Source organism: Colobus angolensis, unplaced genomic scaffold, assembly GCF_000951035.1.
Source record: "Colobus angolensis palliatus isolate OR3802 unplaced genomic scaffold, Cang.pa_1.0 Scaffold444, whole genome shotgun sequence".
NCBI lineage: Eukaryota > Metazoa > Chordata > Mammalia > Primates > Cercopithecidae > Colobus > Colobus angolensis.
In genome coordinates, this window is record NW_012117866.1 from 658,727 (window position 1) to 682,015 (window position 23,289).

Genomic DNA, 23,289 nt, shown 5'->3' on the forward strand with positions numbered 1-23,289 from the left:
GATCTTCTAATTAAGTATAAAAGCAACTTCAAAATTATAATTAATTTTAATATAGTTGCATCTTAATTCGCAGGTGAGTGTACAGATTCATCTTCAATTTAACAATAAAAACATAACAGTAGTAGTGAAGCTATCAACTATCAATAAGGGACAGATAATGACAAGAAAGCAAAATCAACAGTTAAAAATTATTAACAGAACAGAAATAAGGAAAAAAATGGAAAGATGTCCAAGCAAATGTCTTTGTTCCAGTGATTACAGTAACATACTAACATACTTAAGTGACAAAAATAAAAGAGATGTAATAAAAAATGGCAAAATAATCCGAATTATTTGAATGCTTTATATTTTCACAGGGACTATAAACTCCCATTGTGACTTGCAACCAAGGATTCCTCTTAATAATTTACTTTATTATTTAAATTAACAATGATGTAAAAACAATGATCTGTGATGACAGGAAGCTGGGGACCATCTGTAGGGCCTGCTTTGTGAAAAGTTATGATTTAATAACCTGTTTATAACATTAATCAGCAATTAGGGCTGCATTTAATCTTTAGAAGACTGACCTCACCTATAAATATTTCTGGTACAGATATGTGTGTGTGTGTGTGTGTGTGTGTGTGCGTGCGCGCGCACGTGTGTACAAATATCTTTGTTACTAAAAGAAAACTCAAGTATGTATGCATATTGATTTCCAATTTTTTCTTCAATAAAGTTTTTTTTTTTCCCCTCATAATTCGCAGGGACACTTTTGAGATATCGGAAAGGAATTCTGAGGATATGAATTACCATCGTTTGGATGGTGGCTCCAATTTGAATGAAGTACGATCACAATTTTCCTGGGTGTGCACAGAAGACATGACATACCCACTGGTCACAGTAAAGCACACAAAACAGTGTCAAGTTACCCAAGTATTTCTTTGCAGATATTTAATCCACGGCAGAAAAGTGGCTTTTATTTCTCATATTAAATTCAAATATAAAGTAAAAATCTTCTATTAATCATTTATTCATCATACACTACGGGAAATGTCTTCTGCTATATGAATAATAAATGGCTTTTCTCCTGATCCACTGCTTCTTTCTGATTCCTAATTTGCTGTTTTGGCCTCATTTCTTTTACCATTACCAGCGGTTATCTAGTAAATTGTGGAAAAAAGGGTAAGTAGAGATTTTGAAGGGCTGCTTTAAAGTGCTCCCTTGGAAAACGTGAGATTAACATCTCTCACCTTTCATAAAACATAGAACAAGAATCTCTTGAGCTTGTGGAGGTAATAACCAGTTGTCATATTAATAATGAAAATTAGATGGCATTTTAATGGTAATAAAGATTCACTGGGAACATTGTGAAAACAGGTCCTAATTATAAAAGGGAAATGTATTAAAAAGAGAAGGCCAAACAGGATGCAAATTATAGCAGTATAAGGTATGAGACAACAAAAGTTTATTTCATTTTTATGTATTTGCTCAATGCTGATAAAATGTCAGGAATTCAGAAGCCCTTATCAAAGAAGGGGCTACCTGAAGCAGGTATAGATTTTGATCTTCCATGGCCATCAGAATTGAGATCTCTCAGAGAGCTACTTGAGGCAGTGACAGCCCTATGAGCTCAGTAAAAATAATAATATTCAAAATGTTAAGGGAAGACTGGGCATGGAAAAGGTGTTGGCAAGATTTATTTTCTTGGAGAACAGTTGATTTATGAAGATAAGCAAGGCGGGGAGCAACTATAAGAATTGGTCAAAAGACCCTGTCACGGACGATGGTCTTGACCAGCAAAGATAATTCAGGACTCACTTTTGGGCTTTAAATTGCCTTTCAGACAGAGACCCAAAGGTCCAGCCAGGGCCTTAATGGAGCTCCATGCATTTTGCTTCCCAGACGGGAAAAAAGTGCTTTTAGCTAATCCTATAGAGCCTTACCAATGAAGGAGGGTTTGCTTGAGTACTTTTTTTGTTGCTTCCCCTCTTTAAAAATCATTTCTGGTACAGAAAGGGCAGAAAAACAGCAGGCAAGTTGTCTGCATGTGTGCCTCAGACCTACCATCTTTAAAAAAAAATCCTTTCACTTCTGGTAGATAATGTGTTGAGCAATTTGGTAGCCTTAAGAAGAAACTTCACAGCAACAAAACATTTTAAGGAGAAAAACGTTTTCAAAAAAGCCGTGGTGTGAAAAGAATAGCTAGCTTTTTGTCCTTTTTCAGTTCTGAGATACTCTTATCTTTTTTTTTTTTTTCCTTTAAATGCTGTAAAAGGCAGTCCTGAAAGCATCAGGACTCGTTAACAACAGCATCTCGTTAAAACACTTTTTGGTGTACTTCACTGCGAGAAGATTATCAGAAATCTATGTTGGAATCAATATGTTTGTGAAGGAAAAAAAAAACTGATATTTCAGCCCCACCCCAAAAAAATTATTCCAAGGTGCTGCAGAGTTTTGCAGTTTATAAAAATAATTAAGAAGACCAAAGCTCCAAAGTAGTATATTAACTTACAAAATAACATTTGGAAGGAAGAAAATAGACTATACATGCATGTTTTAAAATTTCATTTTCTCTTCTTGTGACCAAGCCAAAAAAAGAAAAAACAAACAAAAAAAAAAAACATGGGCTTCTCTGTAAACAGTAGTTCATTACTCTTTTCATGTTTAGAAACAATGTTTATACTTCTCAGAGTGATTTGTTTCCTGTACATGGTAACTAGGATTAAAAATGACAGTGGTTTCTATACAAGAAGAAAATAATTAAAGAAGCACACCAAAGTGTACTAGTTTTAAATAAGGGGAGAAAAAACAGATTGAAATGAAAAAAAAAAAAAGAGAGATAGATAGATATAAAATCATGCATCAGGGTTGAGCTTTGAAAAAACAAAAAATACCTTCATCTTCACCACGGTCATTACTGGTTATATCATCTGCGTTTTTCTTTGTGTTGGCTCCTGGGGTCATATTGAGAAGGAAAATAAAGGGAAAAAAGAGAATTCAAAAACAACAGGTTTGCAAAAAATTTAGAAAAGAGAGAGATGCTACCCAGTAAAAGAAAAAAAAAAAGAATGTAACACAAAAAGTTGAAATCGGTTACATTTGGATTTCAAAAAAATGAAATAGGGAAATGCAAAATGCATATAAACATAAAGATGTCAAGAAGAACAAATTCAAAATGTTACTTTCAAAAAATATTAGATATCCTGTGAATATGCAGTTGGGGGTTAAAATGATGCTATTGCAAAAAAAAAATGCTAACGTGAGTTGTTTTAAAAAAAGAGAAATTAAATTATTAGAAAAGATATTTCCCACATTCTTTAAAGAAATGCTTATGGCGTATTCAATGGTCCTCTGATTTTAACACGTTATAATTTAAATGAATTTTTGAATTGTTATTGATACATTATGGTTAGAAATTTTCATAAGGCAAGCAAAAACACACAGTAAACATGGAAGGACTTTAATCAAAATATCATAAAACTGACATTAATTTCATGCATTAAAAACCTATAAGCATGCAATCTCAAAAAGTCAGAACTGTTACTAATTTAAATCACTAAGATTTACCTCTACTCTGTGTTTAGAGAAGCACTACCCATTATTTACTCTTGCTTTCTTCTATTAAAATCTACTACATGCAATAAATATTTAAGTCAGGACAAAACATTATAGACCATGTCCTATATGTTTAAAATAGTTATTAAATATCATTTGAAAGTTATTGGTACTTGAATTTGTTGAAGAAAATAAAAATCGAAGTCATCTACCTTGATCACCTAAGTAAGAACTGCATAGGAATTTTAATACAGGCACAATGCAGGAAGCGGCCCTGAAGGATGGCACAAACTAGCTTATGGTCTTTCTGCACAGAGCACCATTTTGGTTTTTATACTTTCCACATTTAAATGGTGTGAACATTTAATTTTGCTTGAATTAATTAATTGGCTCCATTGCTTCCTTTTCATAGACAGGTGCAGCCCATGTGTGCATATCCCACTATCAATAACTTTAACTGTGTCAAGCAATTAAAACAGCCTTTGCCTTCCTGTAGGGTTCTAGGATAAGTGGATTAAGGCAGAGGGAAAATACTGTCATCTCCAACACTTGCAAATGAAAAACACTCTTCCGTTCTACATAACTCAGAAGAGCTTAAACATATTTTGAAACCAAGATTTGATAATGCTGTTTCCATACATCAAACAAAAGTTAAATAATGTCCATTTCATGGGGGCTTAATACCCTTTAAAACCAGACCTGGGTGGGTGTGTGGGTGTGATAGCCTTGCTGATTCACTTTCTGTCTTTATAAGACTTGCCTTTTCTAGGCTTTTCACATAAATAAACTCATATGGTATTTTGTGTCTGGCTCCTTTTACTGAGCATGATGTTTTCAATGTCCTTCTATACTGTAGCATGAATCAACACTTCATTCCTTTTTTTTTGAGACGGAGTCTCGCTCTGTCGCCCAGGCTGGAGTGCAGTGGCCGGATCTCAGCTCACTGCAAGTTCCACCTCCCGGGTTTATGCCATTCTCCTGCCTCAGCCTCCCGAGTAGCTGGGACTACAAGTGCCCACCACCTCACCTGGCTAGTTTTTTGTATTTTTTAGTAGAGACGGGGTTTCACCGTGTTAGCCAGGATGGTCTCAATCTCCTGACCTCGTGATCCACCCACCTAGGCCTCCCAAAGTGCTAGGATTACAGGCTTGAGCCACCGCGCCCGGCCTACTTCATTCCTTTTTATGGCTAAATTATTTTCCATTGTATGGGTATACCACATTTTTTAAATCCATTTATTTGTTGAGTGACATTTGGTTTATTTCTACTTGTTGATTATTACTAATAAAGCCACTATGAACATTTATTTGTGTACTATTTTTTGCACGGATGTATGTTTTCATCTCTATTGCAAAGATACCTAGGGGTGAAATTGCTGTTTCATAAGGCAAATTTATGCTTAATGTTTTAATAAACTGAGAGACTATTTTCCAAATCAGCTGCAATACTTGGCATTCTCATCAACGGTGGTATAAAGGGTCTCCATTTCTCTATTACCTAGCCAAAACTTGCTAATTTTTTTTTGTTATAACCATACTAATGGATGTCTCATTGTAGGTTTTTTTTTTTTCCTTTTTTTTTCGAAGTCTTGCTCTGTTGCCCAGGTTGGAGTGCAGTGGCATGATCTCGGCTCACGACAACCTCTACCTCCTGGGTTTCAGCAATTCTCATGCCTCAGCTTCTCAAGTAGCTGGGACTACAGGTGTACACCACTATTCCTGACTAATTTTTGTATTTTTAGTAGACATAGGTCTTGCCCTGTTGGCCAGGTTGGTCTTGAACTCCTGGCCTCAAGCAATTCACTCACCTTGGCCTCCTAAAGTGCTGGGATTACAGGCATGAGCTACTGCACCTGGCCTCATTGTAGTTTTCATTTGCATTTAGCTAATGTCTAGTAACTAATGATGTTAAATATCTTCTCATGTACACTCTCTTTGCAGAAATGTCTATTAATTTTTGCCCATTAAAAATAATTTCTTTCCTTATTATTGAATAGTAAGCGGTTTGTTTAAGTATTTTCTAGATAAAAGTCTTTTATCAGGAATATGGTTGGTAAATCTCCTTTCCCAGTTTATGGCTTGTCTTTTGGTTTTCTCAACAAATAGCACTTTATGTTCTCAATGGTGCCTTTTGAAGTGCAAAAGTTTTTAATTTTGATGAGTTTCACTTGATCAGTTCTTTTCTTTTAAGGGTTGTACTTTTGAGGTCATATTTATGAAATCTTTCCCAATCCATGACCCTGCAGACCTTCTCCTGTGTTTCCTAAAAGTTGCCTAAGTTTCCTAAAAGTTTAAGAGTTTTCATTCTTACATTTTCATCTGCCATTCATTTTGAGTTAATTTTGGGGTACAATAAGAGGTAAGAGTTGAAATTCATCTTTTTACATATGAATATCCAATTGTCTCAGCACCATTTATTGAAAAGACTATCCTTGCCTCCTTTAATTGTTTTGACACCATTGTTAAAAAATCTACTGACTACAAATTGAAGGATTTATTTCTAAGCCTTTATTATTGATGCTTGAACAACACAGGTCTGAACTGTGCAGATCCACTTATATGTAGATTTTTTCCGCCTCTGCCACCCCTGAGACTGCAAGAACAACCTCTCCTCTCCCTCCTCCTCCTCAGCCTATTCAACCTGAAGATGAGGATAAAGACCTTTAAGAAGATCCACTTCCATTTAATGAGTGGTAAATATATGTTCTCTTCCTTATGATTTTCTTAATGGTGCTTTCTTTTCTCTAAGTTTACTGTGAGAATACAGTGTATTGTATATATAACATATAAAAGATGTGATAAGTAGCTGTTTATGTTATTGGTAAGGTTTCGAGTCAACAGTAGACTATTAGTTGTTAAGTACTGGTGGGGGGTAAAAAGTTTTAAGTGAATTTTCCAATGTACAGGGGTTCTAACCTTCATGTTGTTCAAGGACCAACTGTAATTAATTATATTTCATTGGTCTAAATTTATACCCATGTGAGTTGCCTGCTATCTTGATTACTATAGCTTTACAGTACCTTTTAAAATAGAGAAATGGAAGCCCTCCAACTTTCTTCCCCTTTTCCAAGGTCTTTTTGATAGCTCTAGATCCTATGACTTTCCATGAAAATTTCCAAATCAGCTTGTTAGTTGCAACAAAAACTCCTGCTGAGATTTCGATAGAAATTACCTGCCAAATCCCAATTTTAAGTGAATCTTACATATCAGAACTTGACCCAGAAACATAATTAAATACCATCTTTCCTGTTCTACGTATATTTAATTTGTTTATCCTTTCATTCCAATAAACTGCTGCTCTGTTTGTCCATGTAAATATAACTAATTAAATGCCTTTAAAACAAACCAAGTTCTCTTGAGTATCTAGTTTAGACACAACCATGGACTATGTAAATGCAGGTATTAGAAGATTCATAAAAACAATTTGTCTAGAGTTTATTCAAGAATAAACCCAGCTTGGGTTTGGTGCACACACACACACACACACACACATACACACACAAGCCCAAATAAAACCTAGGTAGGCTATGAGTTTCCTTTCTCTTCTCTATGTCTACTCTTCCTCAAAATTCCAGAATAATATTCCTTTTCATACAACAATAAGCATCTCCTTAAAACCTCTGTGCAGAACTGGCTTTAAATATTAAAGAGAAGATTTAAATACTCCAAGCAAAAGTACAACCATTCTATTATTAAAATTTAAATATCATTTTATAAATAAAATATCTCAATGTCCCTAATCCTGAAGAAGAATCCAGCTTTTTTTAACCTGTTCCTCTGATGTTCCCATTTAGTGCTTTATATGTTATTTTCAAAAGTCAGTCTATTTAAAATAGCACTTTATGTTATGAATGTAAGAGAAATACTTTGTAAAGAATTTGGAAAATGATAAGGGCACAGTGGCTCATGCCTGTAATCCCAGCACTTTGGGACATCGAGGTGGGCGGAGGTCAGGAGTTCCAGACCAGACTGACCAACATGGTGAAACCTCCTCTCTACAAAAATTACAAAAAATTAGCCAGACATGGTGGTGCATGCCTGTAGTCCCAGCTATTCGGGAGACTGAGGTGGCAGGATCACTTGAGCCTGGCAGGCGGAGCTTGCAGTAAGCTGAGATCGCCCTGCCGCACTCCAGCCTCGGTGAAACAGTCAGACCTTATCATAAAACAAAACAAAACAAAACAAAACAAAAACTGGAAAATGAAGGCTATTGTCAAAGTGAAAATTAACATCAAAGGAAAACATCACAGTCACATATACTGCTGTTAACATTACAAGTCGGAAAAATAATTTAAATCTGTTTTTTAATATATATTATTGCCACTTACGTATCTAAATCATCATAGAAAGTCAATAGATACAAATATGATCTTGTTATCTAAGCAAGAATATAAGGAAATAATAGAACCAAAAGAACCTTCAGCATTATTGTTCTTCATGAGATATCATATTAAACTGTATTAGTAGTTCATATTTTACTGCATATTCTTTTTCTTTTAAGTGGGCAAGGTTAATTTTCAACTTAGTCTTGTTATCTTAAGTAGAGAAAGAGCCTTTTTAAGCTAAGTACATTATTTCCATACAGGGAAAGTTGCATACAGTGTGGGGGGAGGGGGGCCTGGGGAAATAAATGTTTTCTTGGCTACCACAGATGTGTATGAGATTGATTATTTTGTCACTTGGCCATAGAGGAATATGAGCTTAATCTTCTAATCCAATGCAACATTCCCAGCTCTCTAGAGCAAGGAAGTGACTGGCATGTCCTCACAGACTGCCCATGACACATGGGTTTATTCACTCATAAGTCCATTCCTTCTACAAATATGTACTGACCCTTTTAACATGCAGTCCTGACCAAGAGAGGTAATGCCATGCAGTCCTGGCTAAAAAAGGTAATGACACACCCACACTGAAGAAGGAGATGAACATCAGAGACAGACATGCACACAGATAATTCCAATGGGGCAGGAAAATCCATGCATGAATTTAGGATCCTTTGCTGTTCCTGGTCGGAGAGTCTGGGGATAGAGGGGTGGCTGGTGAGGAAGTGGGTTAGGGCTTCTAAATATGCACAGAAGAGCTGGGGCCAGGAATACATTTATGGGAGCAAAGAAAACAGGTTGCTCTGAGCAGAAGCATGGGTTGGAGGGTGAGGGCACAGAAGGGACAAGAATAGCCCCAGAAAGATGAGAAGAGCAGGTACACAACCTGGACACCTCCTCTTTCCTCCATACACCTGGAGAACAGACTCTAGCTAGGGAAAATATTCCATGCATACATTTGAAATATACTTGAACCTCCACTTGAATAACACTACCACAATGAATTTGAAAGATGACCTTCAGATGATTTTCAGATTGGATCATTTACCAATGGGCTTCACCCAATGTATCTGCACCTTGAAGAATTGGTTAGCAACAGAAAAGTTCAGTTTCTGCATTTGAAAGAACTGCCATAGCTGACCTATGGCTTCTTTTTTCTTTTTCTGAAATCAGAACACCTGAATAGGACCTAACTTCACTCTTAATGGAAATATGTATAAGACAGGAGGCTCATTTCATGGAGCCTTCAGCAAAGGGCTTTTTTCCAGAAAGCAGCATTCAAAAAGATATTTCTTGTATTATAAGCCCTGGCAGAAAAGGTTAGTAACAACGTGTCATGCATACTGAAGGTCATCCTTTTGTGATGTGGGAAGAAGCTTTTGGTGGCCAGGAAGGCTTAGAAAGGAGAACATCTGTTAGTTTCTTTAAAATCATCAGCAGAATCACACTTTGAAAAATTTTGAAAAGACATCTGCCAGTTTGAAGACCCCAGCTCCAGGGCACATAACTACTAGATAGACAATTGTTGAATTAGAGGGTGTAGTCAATTGACAGGCAAAAGGTTCCCACTTCTACAGTCCTCCCCGTGAATTTACTATTCCTCATACATAGAGATAGAGTCTGTATTTTCACCCCTTGAATCTTGAATGGCTTTATGACTACATTTTTTCAAAAGAAAAAATATAATGATGTGCTATTTCCAAGACTGGGACTCAAATCCCCTGTACCTATTCTTACTCTCTTGAGACTGCCACTGCCCTGTGAAAAATTCAGACTAGCTGGTTGGAGAACAAGAGATCTCATAGAGAAGAATCCATTGATCCCAACCTAGGCAAAATTACCTCCAGCAAACCCCCAATTACCTAAGAGAACTCACTCCAAATCAACAATGCATACACATGAATGAGCCCAGCCAAGACCAAAATAAATTTCCAGCTAACAAGATGCAGAGGCTCATAAGCAGTAATAAGAGCTTATTGTCTTAAGGCATTGACTTTTAGAGTCCTTTGTTATGCAGCAGTAGCTAACTGATACATAGGGTAATACTAATTTTATCTTCAGTAGATACTGGCATATTTCTTTCCAAACAAGTTGTATTATGCTATACACCCAGTAGCAGGTAAGAAAATTTCCTGGTCCTTACCCTATTGCCAACACTCGACATTATCAGACAATATATTTGCCACTTTAATGAGTATAAAATATTAACAGTTTATATTTCAATTTGCATTTTTCTTAAAACTAGTACAGATGCATTTCTATATTCCCATTCTAAATTCCCATCATGAATAGCAAGCCAATTTTTTACTAGCTAAATGTCTGTTATTGATTGGTAAGAAATCTTTATATTCATGGATGCTGGCCTCTTTTCGAGTATGTAAAAGCAAACATTTAACAGTGCATAGCAGTGCTGCATATGGTTATAAGGGCTTTATGTACACTGAATATGCATTTTTTTTGTTTTTTAGAGACAAAGTCTTGCTCTGTCACACAGGCTGGAGTGCAGTTTCACTTGAAAAAACTGTAGCTTACTGCAGCCTCCAACTCAAGGGCTCCAGTGATTCTTCCACCTCAGCCTCCCAAGTAGCTGGGACTACAGGCGTGCACCACCACACCTGGTTAATTTTTTTATATTTCTTGTAGAGACAGAGTCTCACTATGTTGTCCAGGCTAGTCTTGAACTCTTGGCCTCCAGCAGTCTCCCACATCAGCCTCCCAAAGTGCTATATTACAGGCGTGAGCCACTGCGTCCAGCTCTGAATATGCATTTTTCATAAATACCTTATGAGATGTGTAACTAATATCATTTTATAGCTGAGGAAAATTAGGTATACAGTTATTAAATAATTTGCCCAAGTTTACACAGTTGATAATTGGTGATATCTAGTCTGTTGTCTTTAACCATTTTATTGATTTTTAATTATCTAAAGTAATGCTTTAGAATGCATATTATAATTTATCACTATTTTCTCTATAATTTCTGCTTTTTTTAAAAAAAGGATTATTTAATCCAGAAACATAAAGACATTTTATTTGCTTACATATTCTCCTAACAGTTTTAAGGTTTTATTTCATATCTGGGTCATAACTCACCTGGAATTTATTTATCTGGATGCTAGAGCACAGAGATTATTTTAATTATTTCCTTAGATAACAGTTCCATTTTCAGCTACATAGGTATTACAGCTCTTTACTTACATGCCAAGTTTTATATCTGCTAGATTCTGTTTCTGTCTACCTTGTTCTGTTCTATTTTTCTATATACCTAGCCTGTCTTATCTGGTTTACAGATAGATGATAGATAGATAGATAGATACAATAGATAGATATTATTACTTAACTGAGATATAATTAATATACCATACACATCACCATGTCAAAGTATGCAATCCAATGGTTTTTAATATATTCATGGATCTGTGCAATAATCGACAATATCTAATGGCAGAACATTTTCATGATCCCCCCCCCCAAAATATGGTACCATTTAGTGGCCACTCTCAGCCCCTGGAAACTACCCATTCATTTGTGTCTTTCTGGATTTGCTTATCTGGACATTCTGCATGTGGAGGGTGACACACTGTCCTTATTCTTAGCTTTCATTATAAGAGGACTTGAACACATCTACATGCAACCCTGACAAGCTTCCATGAAGAGTTTATGCTAGCCTGTTAGAGGATTATATTCCATATGGAGCACTGTCAAGCACCCTGTTAAGATAGTGCTTGGCCAATGAGCACCCAACAGACCTGGAAGCTGACTCTAGACTGAAGAGCCTCCCAGCTGAGCACAGCCCAGAAGTCCAGCCAAGAATCATAACCTAAATAGAGGTTGTTTGAGATACTTGGCTTTGAGATGGTTCCTTATGTAGCAAAAGCTAACTGATACACTACCAGGAACATGGCTTAACTCATTTCATCATCAGGTTTCCTTTAGAACTTTTGGGCATTCTGCTGTTTCCCCCATCTGCAAAGCCCATATTCTCCTGGAAGACTCATTTTTACTGATTGGCTTAAATTCCATTTCCTCAGAAAGGCATTCCCTGTTCATCCCAACCTTCGATTCATAAATGAACTTGAGTTCCTCAATTATTCACTGTCGTTGGCATTTTTCTTCACAAAATGAATTGTAATGTGTAACATGATACCTTGTTAAATAAGGTCTCCCTGTTAGATTGTTAGCAACAACAAAAAGGTGTTACCTGTGATTTTTCAACACCATATTCCTTAATTTGTAATGACTACCAAAATATTGAGCACATATAATGTAAGTTACATGGTAAATATCTGTTGGAAGACTCATGTATTTTTGGCTGCAAGCCCACCTCTATTATAAGAGTCACAGTCATAACAGCTCTGACAACCAGTGATAAATACAGCCTTCTATGTAACAAGTGTAACTAATTCTCCTCTCAAGCAGGGAAATGCAATGTTGCATCTTCTTATTTAACTTTGAGAGTAGATATTAAATTATAATTCATGAAGTGGCAATAACATGATTTTGGTTAGCATATAGTATATAAGAATTCTGCCATTTGTCATTTCAAAAAAACATGATGAAATGCTTTTGTGATGACAGTAAAAGGAAGGTCTAATTCTAATTTTCTACTAGCTCAAAAATGCTTCATTGTAACAATGGAAATAGGATTTTCTGTATTTTTCTTGTTTTTCTCTTAGTAGCTTTGGAAGACAGACTGAGAGAAAAAGGTGAATAGTAATTTTCCTTTATTGTTTTGCTGGATTTGGCAATAATTGGTTTCACACTTTTTCAGGTAGGAATCAAAATAAATCTAAAGATTTTATGGGTCTCTGACATGTTCTTGTGCTTACTATTAGAGTCCTAGAGCATTGTCTAACTTTCTATAAGCATTTTTTGTTGCAAATTTTACTATTGAAATGTTTCTGTCCTCAGGAATGAAATATAAATCCTATTATATTTACATGAGACTTTCTCATTTTTTCTTTTAGAATTTTCAGCTGATAGACAATATTATCTTGAAGAATCTATGAGCTTGAGATTAAATCGCACTGTTTTTAAAAATGGGTACTAAATAATGTATTTTGCTAGGTATTTTTAAATGTATGTTTATTAAGAAAAGTCACGTTGGAAAGAAACTTGACTTTTATTTGCCCTAAGATGCTTGTTGAAATGTTGTATTAAAAACCTAACTTACCCATAGCGGTTATATATATATATATATACATAGTATACACTACATATATACACACACATGTACACAAAGCTATACATATAACTCTTGAAATGTTATACTAGAAGCCTAATAATGCCTGGCGCAGTGGCTGATGCCTGTAATCCTGGCACTTTCGGAGGCCAGGGAAGGCAGATCACCTGAGGCCAGGAGTTCAGGACAAGTCTGGTCAACATGGTGAAAGACCATCTTTACTAAAAACACAAAAATTAGCCAGACGTGGTGGCACATGCCTGTAATCACAGCTACTTGGAAGACTGAGGCACAAGAATCACTAGAATCCAGGAGGCGGAGGCTGCAGTGAGCCAAGATCATGCCACTGCACTCCAGCCTGGACGACAGAGTGAGATGTAATCTCAAAAAGCAACAACAACAATCAAACAAGCAAAACCTAGTAACTTCTACACACACACACACACACACACACACACACACACACACACACATATATTAACCTCTACAGGTATATATATACCTGTCAGAGGTTATTAGGTTTTTAATACAATATTTCAAGAGGTAACTTATGGCAAATAAAAGTCAATTTTATTTCCAATGTGACTTTTCTTAATAAATATTCATAAAAAATACCTAACAAAACAAAATATGTGTGTATATATACACATACACACGTATATTTGTATGTGTTTACTACATATCTAATACATACTTTCTTATATATGTACACATATTATACGTACATATATAATTTTTTTCCTTGCTATGAGATTGTGGAAAAGTTTGCATTCTGTTGCATCATGCTTTTCTCTGTAGTCAGGACACAGCAGCTGATTAATAGGTGGAATTTCCGTCACAGGACTTTTTGGTGGTGTGGGACAAGGATTCTGAAGGGCTAGCACCTTTGGTGATTTCTCCTTTTGCTGTCTATGTAGGGAATAAACTGTCTACATCCAAAAGCAGCCCAACTATTGTTCCTAGTCAAATCATTCACAGCTCACCCTTAGCTTTTCTTGTGTGTGTGCCTGACATGGTAAATGGTTCTATTCATTTCAGAAAAACAAAATTAGTCTAGATTTATACAAAATCATCCTGCTCTTCAATTTCTGAGTATGCTGTAATAGAGGATATAAAGGCAATTGATTTCAATTAAGAGCCCTAAAATGTATATTTTAAGAAGCATAAGGTCACTCAAGTATTTGGAAGATAGGGTAATCACTACTGCCCACGAAGGCTTTTGCTACTCTTTTGAACTTAGCTGATTCACCATAATGAAGAGGTTCTTTCTTCTGTTCAGTTAAACACTAAAGGAGGCTGGGTGCAGTGGCTCATGCCTGTAATTCCAGCACTCTGGGAGGCCAAGGCAAGAGGACTGCTTGAAAGCTGGAGCTTGAGACCAGTCTAGGAACATAGTGAGACCCTGTTTCTATAAATAAATAAATAAATAACAAAATCACACAGGTGTGTGCCTGAAGTCCCAGCTGCTCAGGAGGCTGAGGTGGGAGGATTGCTTGAGTCCAGGGATTCCAGGCTGCAGTGAGCTACAATTGTGCCACACCGCACTCCAGTTTGGGTGAGTGAGACCTTGTCAACATAAGCGTAACTTAAGCATATGTCACTTATCTCTTTTTCAGTGTGACTGTGTTCACTCATTTTGTGTAGTGAGCTGTATTATTGGTTCAAAATAGTTCCTGTCCTTTCCTAGAGAGGTATTATTCTTTTCCCACCTTCTAATATCTGTCTATCTAGTAACAAGCAAGTCCACCCACAACAGACATGAACTTCAGAAAAAAGAAATGAGCCTTTGTTGTTATAAACTGCTAAAATTGTGGAGGTTTTCTTATGGAGGATTTTTAGGGTTGCAGAACTATTCTGTGTGATACTATAATGGTGGATTTATGTTATTATAGATTTGTCCGAACCCATAGAATGTACACCACCACCAAGACTGTACCCTACTGTAAACAATGGACTTTGGGTGATGAAGATATCAGTGTAAGTTCATGGATTGTAACAAACACACCCCTCTGGTGGGTGATGTGGAACACAGGGAAGACCGTGCATGTGTGGGGGTGGGGGATATATGAGAACTCTCTGTATGTTCCCTTAAATTTTGTTGTGAACCTAAAACTGCTCTAATAAATAAAGTCTTAAAAAAGACACACAACATAGAATAAAAGACAACCATAGTCCTCTCAGGAACACTCGAAAGGAACACTTACATAATCATTTGTGATTTTTCATGGAGCAAAATAAGATGCAGTTTCTTTATTTCAGAGACATAAGAAGAGAACAGTCTGAGATAAAAGAATGAGTTGGCAAAGCATACTCCAAGAAAATATAAAGTGTATTGAAAGAATTAAAATCCAGACCACTCATAAGGAAAAATACAGAAACAGAGATGCACCTTAGATATGAGTAAAGGAAAGCAACCAGTGATATACAAAAGACACTGTAAAAAGTAATTGTTTAAGAAGATACTATGTGAACACTGCACCTACTGAAAATCAATGTATTTGCAAATCTTGGTCTTGAGGTAAAGATAATTTACAAGAGAATAACCATAAGGAGGTGAGACTATCAATAGAAAAATCTATATGATCAAGTTATGGGCATTCAGTCAGGTGTAAACACCTTTAGCATCCCCAAGCATCCTAACAGTTCTTCATCCAAAACGCAGTTCAAAGGGCAAGAACACTAAAACGTAAAAGTTACTTGTAAAGAATCTTAACACATTCTGATTGTTCCTCCAATGATCATTATAATAAATAGTGTGAAATATTAAATTTTAAAAAAACTATGCAGTGACCTAACAAGGAATTAGGTTGACTCTACAAATATAGTAAGATGGTTCAATGGGAAGAAGTAAAGTGTTTTGCTTTGTCTCATTCACATTTGAAGGAAAAAAGTCAAGTGGATAGTTGAAGGAAAGATCAAAGGAGAGAAAAGCTATTTGAAAGATGGCAAATAGCATCTGGTATTATTAATGTATTTAATTTAAAAAGTAGAGTACATGGAATATTTATTTTGGCAGGAAATCCTTTTTAATCTTATCAACAAATAGGAGAAGAAATGTTGCACTAAGTGAATTTTCACTAAAAGTATAAACAGGGCAATAATGTTCTCACCATCACATTTCAAGATATTTCTGCAGACTCAAAGCCAATATGTTTTTATTAAAAAGTATTGAGAAATATCAGAAAGAAGGAGACAAAATAAAGTAACCACTGCATATGAGTATCCAACCAGAGAGAGAGAATTTAGAGAATCAGCTAAATAAGTTAGAATGAATGATTTATTACTTAGAATTGTATAAAATTAACAAAAAAGGATCTTTCATATATGTGCATATAAATATATTTGAAAAAAACTCTTTACACATTCATGATAAATGTTCTAGTAATAACTCTAAAAAGTGATATTTCTCAACAATTTTTAGTAAAAACACGTTACATAAAATATATAAAATAATGAGAAACATAAAGAACGCTTACATATTTAAAAACATTCATTCATCCAGGTATAAATCAAATGTGTAATAGTATCAATACCTCTTCAAAATAATTTATGACTTTAGAATTCCCAATAAGATCTTTGGTAACAGAACAAAATGATTATAATACTGATGATTTAAATAAAACATGAATGTTAAATTGAATAAAACAAACAAGTACAGATAATTATAGCTGGAACAAAGGAAGTTTTTCTCCATCGTTACATTATTTCTCCCACTAGTAATAATTTGAGTATGATAAAGTCATTCTTTTTAAAAATTACCATTAGCTAAAAATTTGAAAAAAGAGGGAGTTATAACAATCTCACCTTAAAACAAAATAAATATGGATTAATAATGTATGCTTAACACAATGAGCATGTTTGTTGAAATGTATATAATGCTGAGGTTGATACTGTGAACCAATGTATATTTATTAATAAAGAACTTATTAATGAAGATGATGGCATTTTTGCTGCATATATATGCACATAGACGATTATATGGTCAGCTTTTACAATGGTATTCTTTAAATGTGGTCATGAGTATGTACAAACACACAAATACACATATATGCACATACACTTTTATCACATTAATGTTATATATATAATATATACACATAAACACATATATACACACATTGTTACAATTATTTGTATATATTATAAACACATATATATGTGTGTATACATATATAGTACATATAGAACAAAACTGTATAAAATGTATATATAATGTATTCATAATATACATTATATACTAATGCTTACATTATATATAAATATATAATTATACATACATTATTTATTTCAATAAATAATAGGGTCATTTGGGATATATACACATATATGTATACTTTTGTGTACACATATATACATATACATTTTTAATAAAGAATGACATCACTCAGGAAATATATACATAAATCAGAAAAGAAAGATCACTGAATGTAGTCAAAAAAGTAAGTGACATTGTGACAGTGAACCAGTGGTATTAGTAAGTGTGGGAAAGAGAGGCAACCAACTGGTAAAGACAACATAAAGGCTGAGGCGGACGCATCACTTGAGCCCAGGGGTTCGAGACTAGCCTGGGCAACGTGGCAAAACCCCATCTCTATTAACACCACAAAAATCAGCTGGCCATGGGGTGTGCACCTGTAGTCCCAGCTACTTGGGGGCGCTGAGGTGGGAGGATCACCTGAGCCTGGGGCCAAGGCTGCAGCGAGCCGTGATCATGCCACTGCACTCCAATCTGGGTGATGGAGCAAGGCCTTGTCTCAAAAACAGAACGAAATTTTAAAAAGGAGATGGATGACGGAGTAGGAAGATGGAAATATCTGAAAGGAATCAGACGCAATTGAAAAGTATCTTTGTCACTTCAACATCCTTGCAGAGGCTGTTATTTCCAGAACAAACAATTCACAAAAAGAGCTAGACATGGAGACATACCCTGGCAGTTTATTGTAAAAAATAGTGAAGTAAAGAAAAACAAACAAAATGTCCAGGATGGAGGGAGAAAAACAAAAGGTGTCTCTACAATAGTGGACACCTTTGGTGGTATCTGTGCAGATTATCTGCCCACTCCATCTAAAATGAGGTAGGTGGTTCCTGTATCTAAGGTGGTGAGGACGTGCACCACTCCACCCCACGTGGGCCCGCCATACTACTGGCTGGGATCTGAGGGCAGGTGACTCAGATGTAGGCCTCTTGGGTGGCTTATTTTCTCAAAGAAGTCAAACATGCTCAAAGCAGCATGCAGGTGAAGACTGAGCTGAGAAAGCCTGGGCCCCTGGAAGGAAAAACAGCCTGGTCGTGGGTTCTGTTCTTAGTTCGTGGTCCCATGAAATTCCCACTGTGCCCTGTCCTGTGCTTCCACCAGCTGCCATTGCTTTCAAGCCCTCTGTGCTCCATTGGTTTGTTTGTGATCCACTCGGTGAAATGTCTTTATGACCACGCTACAAACACACAAAAATTTCACTTACCTTAGAACTGTCTGACATGAGACACCGTTGATAATGGAACAAGATCTACCATGCTTTGGTAGAAAAAGTTTCCCAATCTCTCCTTTGAAAAGGTATTTTTAGAGATTAGCGTGCTAAGAAAGTCCACCTAACTTAGGCATAGAGTAAAATCACAGGATAATTCACTCTAAGAAATCAAGCTCTGGGCAACTCCAATAAGCTCAAGAATGAAGTCAGAACTCAAGTTAAGAATGGGGAAGGTATGGCCTGGAAGCACTGATGATTCTAGACTGAAGTGTCATCATTTCAAAGATGTTATTAAAAACTATGTGTTTTCTAATAATCACCATTCTGACTTGTGTGAGATGGTTTCTCAATGTGGTTATAAAGATACATGCAAGTGTATGTTCACTGCAGCACTATTCACAATAGCAAAGACATGGAATCAACCCAAATGCCCATCAATTATTGACTGGATAAAGAAAATATGGTACATATACACCATGGAATACTACGCAGCCATAAAATGGAACAAGATCATGTCCTTTGCAGAGACATGGATGGAGATGGAAGCCATTATCCTCAGCAAACTAATGCAGGAACAGAAAACCAAACACCATATGTTCTCACTTACAAGTGGGAGCTGAACAATTGGAACACATGGACACAGGGAGGGAAACCACACACACTGGGGTCTGTCAGGGAGGGCGGGGGGAGGGAGAGCATTAGCATAAATAGCTAACGGATGCGGGGTTTAATACCTAAGTGATGATGGATTGGTAGGGGCAGCAAACCCCATGGCACATGTTTACCTATGCAACACACCTGCATGTCCTGCACATGGATCCCAGAACTTAAAATAAAATAAAATAAAAAATTTAAAAAGAATAAGAGTATGCCAAATGAACATTATTTTTGCATATAGATATTTGGAAAATATTAAGAAACCACGTACAAAAGTTGTGCGTGATATTTACAAAAATTCAGATGACAACAGGAGGATGTAAAGTGAAAGGCTGGCGGAATCTGCCACCCAAGAAATGCTATGTTGGTGTATAGTTATTTAAGCTCCAGGCCCTTAAAGGAAAGGAAAGGAAAAAAACAGCAGGTGCAAGAAAGCTGCTCTGATCCTGTTTTCCTTTCTGAAAGCAAGAGATGAAACTCCCGTATGGACTGGGCCCTCCCTATATCAGAAGGCAAAAGCATTCTTGTCAGTGAGAAGGGGAGGCTGAGATCAAGAGAATTGTGTACTAAAAGACCATGTTAAAATAATCCACATCTTTCTTTAGCCTCCACATAAGTTAGCTACTTTTCCACTATTGCCTCTCTTCGTTCAACCTTTTCTAAAAGCATTGAGGTGTTGCCACTTCTTTGAGTCTTTGTTTCCATCTGAGGGTTTTCTCATGTCACAGAAACCTTAAATTACATGGGCTTGTATGTTTTTCTCCTACTGATCTGTCCTTTGTCCATTTAATTCTCAGGACCATCAGAAAAAACTCTAAGAGGGTGAAAGTAAAATTGTGACTTCTTTACAAAATGAAAAATAAAATGGGGAGTCATAAAATACCTTAAAGAGCTACTCAACTGAAGAAAATAATGCCAAGTAAATTTTTTAAATCTTAAAAATGGCTCTGGGTAGAATGCAGGCTATGTTATCATCATTGTGATTACTTCCAGTGCTGTAATGAGGAGTGACTGTGCTCTCCACACCATTCACCACAGAAACTGTTGCCTTTCAGAGATGCTCAGAAAATACTCATGTGCATGAACGCAATTAATGCAATGGAATGAATCCTTTAAGCGCCAGGTAAATCCTGATGTTGGAACCAGGATCCCTGGTTTGGGAAAGGTGGCAGAGAATCTATCTCTCTCCCACTTCAGAGTCACAGAATGCTTTTGGCAGGAAGATAAGCTTCCTCCCATTGTAAAATGATAGCACTGAGGATAGTGATCAAGAAGACCCAGTGTTGCCCTCAGGGAGCCTTATGCAACAATTAATTCAATAATCACTAAATCACTGAATTCCTACTGTGAAAATGTTATTAATGAGCATGTAGACATTTACATGTGTGATTACAGATAGCTATAGAGATGGATTGATACATAGGGATTAAGAGGTCTTTCCATCTATCCATCTCTACCATCTATCTATCATCTACCTGTCTGTCTATCCATCTGTGTCCTCTACCTACCTACCTGTCTGTCTATTTACCTATCTACCTGTCTATTCATCTCTATATAAATATCTATCCACTTATCTACCTACCTATCTATCCATCTCTATCATCTATCTATCCATCCCTAACATTTTTATATCTATCATATATCTACCTGTCTACCTATGTCTCTATCTATCTATCTATCTATCATCTATCCATGTATCTATATCTATCTATGCATCTACGTATCTATCTGCCTTTCTTCTATCATTTATCTATCCAACTCTATCTACCTATATCTATCATCTCTATGTATCTATCCATCCATCTATCATCTATCCACCCATTCATCTCTATCTACCTATTTATCTATCTATTCATACGTATATATCATCTATCTACCTATCTATCTATCCATCTCCATCATCTATCTATTCACCCATGTCTGTCTGTCTATCTATCTATCTATCTATCTCTATTCACCTACCTATCTGTACCTATTTATCTCCTGGTGACCCTATCTTCTCTAATGATTAGTGAGATATCACTTGAATATTACTCCTAGCCCAGGATTATCTGAATTAGGAGTTAAGGAGTTAGAAAGGGGGTTGTAAGGAAATATTCCAGAAAAGGGGAAGGAGAGTCCACTGCAAGATGAGACCAGAGGATTGGGCAGTGTCAGGTCATGGGCAAAGCTTGACAGGGTGTATTGGGTTGAATAATGTCCCAAAAATTCACATCCACCAAAATCTCAGAATGTGATCCTATGTGGAAATATATAACACCTCACATCATTATCTACGAGGATATGTTTCAAGGCCTGGAACTGCAGCTAGTATCATATTGTATAGATACTATGTTTCCTCCTATGTATTAATGGCTATGATAAAGTTCAATTTATAAATTATGCACAGTAAGAGATTAACTCTTAACCTCTCAAGAGTTAACTGACTAAGCCTAGAGATTAAATGATCACAGGGAACTGAAACCCTGGAAAACAAAACCATGGATAAAGAGGTACTACTGCAGGGTCTTTGCAGATGTGATCATGTAATTTCCTTGGAGATAAAATCATCATAGATTTGCGGTGGTCCCTAGATGCAATGACTAGTGTCCTTTTAAGAAGAGGAGAGGATCCAGAAACATACGGAGAGAAGAAGGCCTGTAAAGATGAAGACAGACATTGAAGTGATGCTTCCAAGAAAAGCCAGAAATTACCGGCAGTCCCCAGAAAGTAGGAGAGAGACAAGGAACAGATTCTCCCTCTGAGGCTCCAGAAGAAACCAACCCTGCCAACACCTTGATTTTGGTTTTCTGGCCTCCAGAACTGGGAGAGAATAAATTTCTGTTGTTGTAAGTCACCCAGTTTACACCAATTACCGCCCAGTGTTAATGTGTTATAGAAACCCTAGGAAGTTTATACATTAGAGCATTTATGACTCGGAAGGACCTAATAAGCCATGCCCTCCTGTAATCCCAGGAAGTTGAATTTGAGCTGGACCTATGAGATTGATAGAAGTCATCCCTTGAGTATATTACATTACCTAGGAAATGGGATGGGATGCCATTGCCTTGATTAGGTTATGTTATCTAAGATTATTTTCTTAGCTGACTGGAAGTAAGAGATTCTCCTGCTGGACTTGAAGATATGTGCTGCAAAATTGGGAGAGAGTCCCCAAGATGGCTTCATGGCAAGAAGCTGCCAGGGGGACCTCTAGGAGCTGACATCTGCCCCTGCTCACATTCAGCAAGAAAGAGGGGACCTCAGTCCTACAACCAAAATAAACCAGATTCTGCTAATACCTGAGGGAGCTTGGAAGAGGACCATGAGCCTCCTGAGAGTCATGCTGCCCAGCCGACACCTTGATTGCATCTCTGTGTGGCACTGAGCAGGAAATCCAGCTCAGACATGCCCAGACACCTGACCCACAGAAATTGTGAGATTATAAATGTGTGTGATTTTAAGCCACTGAGTTTGCACTAGTTCAATATGCAGCAATAGAAAACTAATACACACAGGCAGCCATTGCATTCCTATTTGTCTATTCTCTTTCTGACCGCACATCACTAGTTATATAAGGAATCTGTTTAGCCAGCCCCACAAATTCCCTGAAATTTCAGGTAATGTGAATTCTGTTAGGGATCAAAGAAAGGCAGGACTTGAAGGCGTGCCAGCCAGCACCAGCAAGCCATCTGGAGTCCAGCAGTCTGCACGGGCATTTGTGCTGCCTGTCAGCTGTCCTGTGGTGTGGGGGCGGTGTGCAGAGAGCATCCCCATCTGTTCAAAACACACCACATTGGCCACCTCCGTCTCTAAAGGCCAACCTGTGTATGTGTATGTGTGCCTTTCCCAATTGTTGTTTTTGTGATATTTAGAATTGAAGCCCCTATTGGGATTAAAGAATAGTATGTATTCCATGATACCGCAACTGCTTCTAAATGTGTAACACAGAACAGGCACAGCAGCAAATTATTTCTGCACATATCCATAGATTCCATAGCAGCTTCTGACATCACAAATTATAACAGAGTTCAGAAATAAAAGCAGTACCTGGATTGGTTCTGAGGCTTCCCTGGTGTTTTGAAAACCTTTCTCTGGTGTGAAAAAGAACCTTTCCTCGCTTCTTTTGTCTCCTTCCACTTTTAATTCAC

General features: G+C 36.7%; 1 protein-coding gene across 5 annotated transcripts in view; it reads right to left on the bottom strand.

The window, feature by feature from the left end:
* NLGN4X (neuroligin 4, X-linked) overlaps positions 1-23,289 on the bottom strand; it is a 346,213-nt gene that overhangs the window by 140,044 nt on the left and 182,880 nt on the right. Inside the window, exon 3 of one of the 5 annotated variants that reach the window (XM_011957502.1) lies at positions 2,877-2,936. The exons of the other annotated variants lie outside the window; for them this stretch is intronic. Coding sequence (XP_011812892.1) covers positions 2,877-2,936 — 60 coding nt within the window. The remainder of the gene's footprint in view (positions 1-2,876; positions 2,937-23,289) is intronic. 5 annotated transcript variants of the gene reach the window in all.